The 6,414-nt window shown below is 42.1% G+C and overlaps 1 protein-coding gene across 2 annotated transcripts in view; it reads right to left on the bottom strand.

Moving 5' to 3' along the window:
* Positions 1-2,155: 2,155 nt before the first annotated feature.
* The window catches only part of LOC118357639 (ETS translocation variant 4-like), a 41,162-nt gene continuing 36,903 nt past the window's right edge, over positions 2,156-6,414 (bottom strand). For both annotated transcript variants that reach the window (XM_035734960.2, XM_035734959.2), the window contains 2 exons: positions 3,192-3,293; positions 2,156-2,943 (listed from right to left, as the gene is read on the bottom strand). In XM_035734960.2, coding sequence (XP_035590853.1) covers positions 2,716-2,943; positions 3,192-3,293 — 330 coding nt within the window. In that variant the 3' untranslated portion in view covers positions 2,156-2,715. The remainder of the gene's footprint in view (positions 2,944-3,191; positions 3,294-6,414) is intronic.

Here is a 6,414-nt window from a genome sequence, read left to right as displayed (position 1 = left end):
TCTAAAATGGATTAAATCGTTATTTTCCCCTCATCAATCTATGCACAATACCACATAATGACAAAGCAAAAACAGGTTTTTAGAAATGTCTGCACATTTATATAATACAAAAAGACACTGAAATAACATTTGCATACGTATTCAGACCCTTTACTCACCACTTTGTTGAAGAACCTTTGGCAGCGATTACAGTCTCGAGTCTTCTTGGGTATGACGCTACAAGCTTGGCACACCTGTATTTGGGGAGTTTATCCCATTCTTCTCTGCAGATCCTCTCAAGCTCTGTCAGGTTGGATGGGGAGTGTTGCTGCACAGCTGTTTTCAGGTCTCTCCAGATATGTTTGATTGGGTTCAAGTCTGGGCTCTGGCTGGGCCACTCGGACTGTGTTGTCTTGACTTGACCTTTGACCCAGTCTTAGGTACTGAGCACTCTGGAGCAGGTTTTCATCATGTCATTTGCTCCGTTCATCTTTCCCTTGATCCTGACTAGTCTCCCCTGCCGCTGAAAAACATCCCCACAGCATTATGCTGCCACCACCATGCTTCACCATAGGGATGGTGGCAGCTTTCCTCCAGACGTGACATGACGCATGGCATTCAGGCCAAAGAGTTCAATCTTTGCTTCATCAGACCAGAGAATATTTTTTTGTCATGGTCTGAGAGTCCTATAGCACCAGTAAAGCACCCCCACACCATAACACCTGCTCCTCCATGCTTTACGGTGGGAAATACACATGCCGAGATCATCCGTTCACCCACACCGCATCTCACAAAGACGCGGCGGTTGGAACCAAAATTCTCCAATTTGGACATCAGACCAAAGGACACATTTCCACCTGTCTAATGTCCATTGCCTGTGTTTCTTGGCCCAAGCAAGTCTCTTCTTCTTATTGGTGTCCATTTAGTAGTGGTTTCTTTTCAGCAATTTGACTGCGAAGGCCTGATTCACAGTCTCCTCTGAAAAGTTGATGTTGAGATGTGTCTGTTACTCTGTGAAGCATTTATTTGGGCTGCAATTTCTGAGGCTGGTAACTCTAATGAACAGAGGTAATCCTGGGTCTTCCATTCCTGTGGTGGTCCTCATGAGTGCCAGTTTCATCATAGTGCTTGATGGTTTCTGCAACTGCACTCGAAGAAACTTTCAACTTTCACAATTTCCGTATTGACTGACCTTCATGACTTAAAGGAATGATGGACTGTCGTTTCTCTTTGCTTATTTGAGCTGTTCTTGCCATAATATGGACTTAGTCTTTTATCTAATATCCCTATCTTCTGTATACCACCCCTACCTTGTCACAACACAACTGATTGGTTCAAACGCATTAAGAAGGAAAGAAATTCCACAAATTAACGTTTAAGAAGGCACACATGTTTATTAAAATGCATTCCAGGTGAGTACCTCATGAAGCTGGTTGAGAGAATGTCAAGAGTGCAATGCTGTCAAGGCAAAGGATGGCTATTTGATTTGTTTAACACTTTTTTGTTTACTACATGATTCCATATGTTATTTCATTTCATGTCTTTGCTATTATTCTACAATGTAGAAAATAGTAAAAATAAAGAATAACCCTTGAATGAGTCGGTGTTCTAAAACTTTTGACCAGTAGTGTGTCTTTAAAAAAAATGTGAATACATTTGCAAACATGTTTTCGCTTTGTCATTATGGGGTATAGTGTGTAGATTAATGAGGAAAACATTTAAGTAATTTTAGATTTAAGGCTGTAATGTAACAAAGGGGAAGGGGTCTGAATACTTTACGAATGCACTGTATTTGGAGTGGAACAGTCTGACCTATAAGAACCTTCGTAGTAATCACGTTTCCTAGTTCACATAAGGTGTGACCACTGATAATGTCAGCATGTGAGGTCGGAAATGCATGTGCTCTTTTGTCAACGACTTTGGGAGAATCTCAATTGCATACTCCTCGCGTACTCTCCTCAAAACCCATTGGATGAGAAAGCCAGAGGAGAGAGGAGTCGAGGAGTATGCAATTGAGAGTCTGCCATAGACTGAAGTTAGATTAACTGATTTTCATGCTCATGATCTATACTGTAAATTACTCCATGTGTTGAAATAACACCCATTCTCCCTCTGTGTAGCCATTCCAAATCTGTCACAATGTTATCAGAGAAAGAATATATGTCTTTGCACAGAGTAGTAGTAATATTGTGTCTTTATTAAGCAATCTCTTTAACCACAGTCATGTGTATGGATTAAATAGGCCTCAGAAGTGAGAGGAATGCAGCTGTTAAAAACTCAAAGAAACACCATAGCCTTTTTATATACAAGTGAATGGGGTGGACATGTGCAATAGGTGCCGGGGCCGGGGTAGGCAACTAGATTAGATTCAGACGCGGGACTATTTTTTTTTCGGAGCGGGTGGTCGGGGGTCCCGGAACATAATCATTTGTACGCTGCAAATGAACCGCAACTAAGCCCAAAAAAGAGATTGTATTTGAAAAAAAACAACTTTCATATCTTGATTACATTGAGACATTATCACCTCTTTTTATTTGTGGGAATACTTGGGAACAAATGTCCTAAATTAAACACATTTTGGGCTGAATTCCAGGTGATGTTAGTCTTTGACAAAACGAAAACCGAAAAACTTTTGGAGGCCCCGCCCCCCCAAAAAAACACTTGTCGGTCGGTTTCGTCCCACGGGCCGCCTGTTGCCAACTCCCGACAGAGAGGATAGCGGGTGGGGTGGTGGCATTAGTACATGTAACCTTTGGAGTAGGGCTGGGCGCCCATGTTTGGTGGGGCTTGTTCACTGGGGTAGGAGGCCCCCTCGTCCATGTGGGACAGGGGCACAGTGTCCTCCTCGTTGACGTAGCGCTCAAACTCTGCCTTCAGGCTGGGCCGCTGGTTGTCGGGGAAGGCCAGGGAGATGAGAGCCTCGGGCTCGCACACAAACTTGTAAACATAGCGCTCCCCTGCCACCTGCCAATACGAAGGAAAGGAATTCCTTTGTTAGATATGTTCATTAGTCTGTGTCGTTATACTGTGTGTGTAACAAATCTAATCAAATAAATCCGATATACACATTAGCCATTTAATGTAAAACATTGCTTCTAAATGAAATGGAAGAGCCAACCATATGATCGGCAGACCCATCGCTCTGAGACACATTTGATCTACTGAATAAAGCATATTGTACAGCTAGGTTTATAAATGCCTTTAGTTTGTACCTTTTGCATAATGCCCTTCTCGTAGTAATAACGCAGGGAGCGACTGAGCTTGTCATAGTTCATGGCTGGACGGTTCTTCTGCATGCCCCAGAGCCTGGCCACCTGAGGAGAGCGGGAACGAGAGAGGGGGAGGGAGGGAAGAGAGCAAGAGGTGGTTACATCTGGGACTGTTCAGCTCCAGGCCCTCTGCTCTTCACGGGTGAATGAACACACATTTAAAAGGAGTTTTTAGCATCTGCCAAAGGACACTCCGATTATATTATTTTATGGATTGAGGTCAGATGGAGTGAGGACCTGTGTATATATTCTATATTTATTTAGCAGGGGTGGCTTAATTGTTGCCCCCTCTGCCCAAATTCTTTTGGGGCTATATATGTATTTTTGCGGAGACGCACTTTCAAATGGATAGTCGTTGGCTCAATGACTGGAAGTCTATGGGAACAGTTAACATGTCGTTGCGCAATGGAATAGCTAGCATATAACTGCGCTAACGCTAGTAGTAATCTTAGCCTCCCCGGCCACCACTGAAGAAACAAATCCTAGGGGGAAAGTTGCTGGGGCCAATATGAATGAATTCCAAATAATTTGCCCTGTAGGGAACAACACCATTTTTCTTCCTTCTGCCTACAAATCTACAATGCCACCACTAGGGGATCCTCGGTGACCAGTTTTGAGGCTTTTTCTCTCCAAGCTAACTGGCTCATCATATCAAAAGCCCCCACATGTGGATTCACTTCCTTTTTATATAACCCATCACCACTTTAATGCAACCAGAGTCCCACAATGTGCGCAGTGAAATGACCCTGGTGCCAGGTTGTCATAGAGGCAGCATCGTGAAATATTGTCTCAACCTCAAGTTGAACTCCCCACTGACAGCCTGCTAATTCCAATACCTTACGAAATGTCTCACATCTCCAAACGAGACCAGAATGGAACTGCGCCGTCTGAGATGTGTGTTGATGACAAACAGCCTGGTCACTATAGGAAGACTTGAGTGTGGACACGTTGTGAAGGTGTAGTCGACTCCTGATTTAGGGGATTAGGGAATGCTGATTTCCCTGAGCAGACTACTCTCTCTGATCCTGAGTAGACACTCAACCTTAGCTGCTCTTGTAGTATGAATTATTTATGTACAGTAGCCAGATAATGGAAGTATCATTGTATCAGAATGTTTTCTAAATGTCTTGTAAATTCAGTTATCTGTTTGAGTAAACTTCAAGTCAACAGCTCAACTTCAAAAGCATCTCTCAACCAGTCCATTTACTTATAGGTGATGTGTAGTGAATATGAGGTGATGGAGCTCATCTTCCATTTTGTGTGTGTATCTCCTGTTAATACGTGTGGTAAATAATGCATGGAGGTTAATGGGCAACTGGCAGTTTAGATCAGTGCACTGCCCCAGAGATGGTTTAGAAGGGTGGAGGGGGGAGCAATATCAAACATTGAAACCTTTTTCTAGAGAAAGCTCAATCAGCGTTAAAGGGGCAATCAGTGCTTGAAACCATGAAGTGTACTCCTCTCCCCTGTTTCGGTAAAAAGCTGGGGTTGGAGAAATCCAACCACTCTCAAATTCATCGACAGAGCTATGGACTTACCGTCCATGATATCAAAATGATAGTGTTAGCCATGTTTTGAGGCTATAGACCCACATTAAAAAATACTACAGTTTACTATAGAATACTACAGTACTTACTATAGAATTATGGAGTGAACTGTAGAATACTATACTAAACACTAGTATACCTATAACATGTGTAGTACTTACTAGAGAATGTTGTAGTATATTGTAGAATACTATTGTAAATATACAGTATACTACTTACCACAAAAACACTACAGTAAATCCTAAAGAAATGTCTGCAAAAACACTACAGTATTTAATTTGCATATACCCTGCCCATTCCCCTCCCCATATCCAAATTTGTGCCACCTCTAAGTGAGAAACCTAAAAGCCAATTATAGACCATATATTGTGTTCCCTACAGGTTATCAAAAGAGCAGGAGCTCTGAACTGTCCGTTTAGACCTAAGTTCTACCCAGCTACAGATTGGGAAAATTTGCTCTTTCAAGTATTTTGTCCAGTAGGTTTTCTTCGCTATGTCGAAGATAATAAAACAAAAACACTATAGTAAATACTACAGTAATGTCAGCAAAAACTCTACAAGTACTACAGTCCATACTACAGTATACTATAATACACTATAGTATATACAGTGCCTTCAGAACGTATTCATACCCCTTGACTTATTCCACATTTTTGGTGTTAAAGCCTGAATTGCCCCCAAAATGTGTCACCCATCTACACACCTTACCCCATAATGACGAGAACATGTTTTTATACATTTTTGCTCATTTATTAAAAATGAAATACAGAAATATAAATATTCATACCCATTTGCTCTAATGCTCATAATTCCTTTGATCATCCTTGAGATGTCACTACAACTTGATTGGAGTTCACCTGAGGCCAATTAAATTGTGAAATGATTTAGAAAGAAACACACCTGTCTCTATATGAGGTCCCATAGTTGACAGTGCATGTCAGAGCAGAACCTATACCATGAAGTCTCTGTAGATCTCCGACAGAGAATTGTGAGGAGGCACACTGTATATCCTTGGTCCTTCGTACAAAATGAATTGGCTGAGATGGGAGAACTTGCCAGAAGGAAAACAGTTTCTAAAGCACTTCACCAATCTGGACTTGATGGGAGAGCAGCCAGATGGATGCCACTCCTAATAAAAAGGTACATGAGCACGCCTGGAGTTTGCAAAAAGGCACGTGAAAGACAGAGCGTAAGCTAAAAGATTCTGTGGTCTGAATGCAAAGCGCCCACCTAACACCATCCCTACCGTGAAGCATGGTGGTTGCAGCATCATGGTATGGGGATGCTTTTCGACTTACGACTGGGAGACTGGTAAGGATAGAGGGAACAATGAATGGAGCCAAATACAGATCAACCCTGGATGAGAACCTGCTTCAGAGTGCAAATGACCTTAGACTGGGGCAAAGATTTACTTTCCAACAGGACAATGACCCCATGCATACATCCAGCAAATCTGGAATGGTTTCAGGACAAGAATGTGAAAGTCCTATAGTGGCCCAGACTTGAATCACATTGACAATCTGTGGAAAGACTTGAAGATTACTGTTCACCACCGCTCCCCATCTAATGTAACAGAGCTTGAGAAAATGTGCTAACATTTCTAAAAACATGTCTTCACT

Source organism: Oncorhynchus keta, chromosome 24, assembly GCF_023373465.1.
Source record: "Oncorhynchus keta strain PuntledgeMale-10-30-2019 chromosome 24, Oket_V2, whole genome shotgun sequence".
NCBI classification, from domain to species: domain Eukaryota; kingdom Metazoa; phylum Chordata; class Actinopteri; order Salmoniformes; family Salmonidae; genus Oncorhynchus; species Oncorhynchus keta.
Note: the sequence above shows the minus strand (reverse complement) of the source record. Positions and strands in the feature narration are given on the sequence as shown.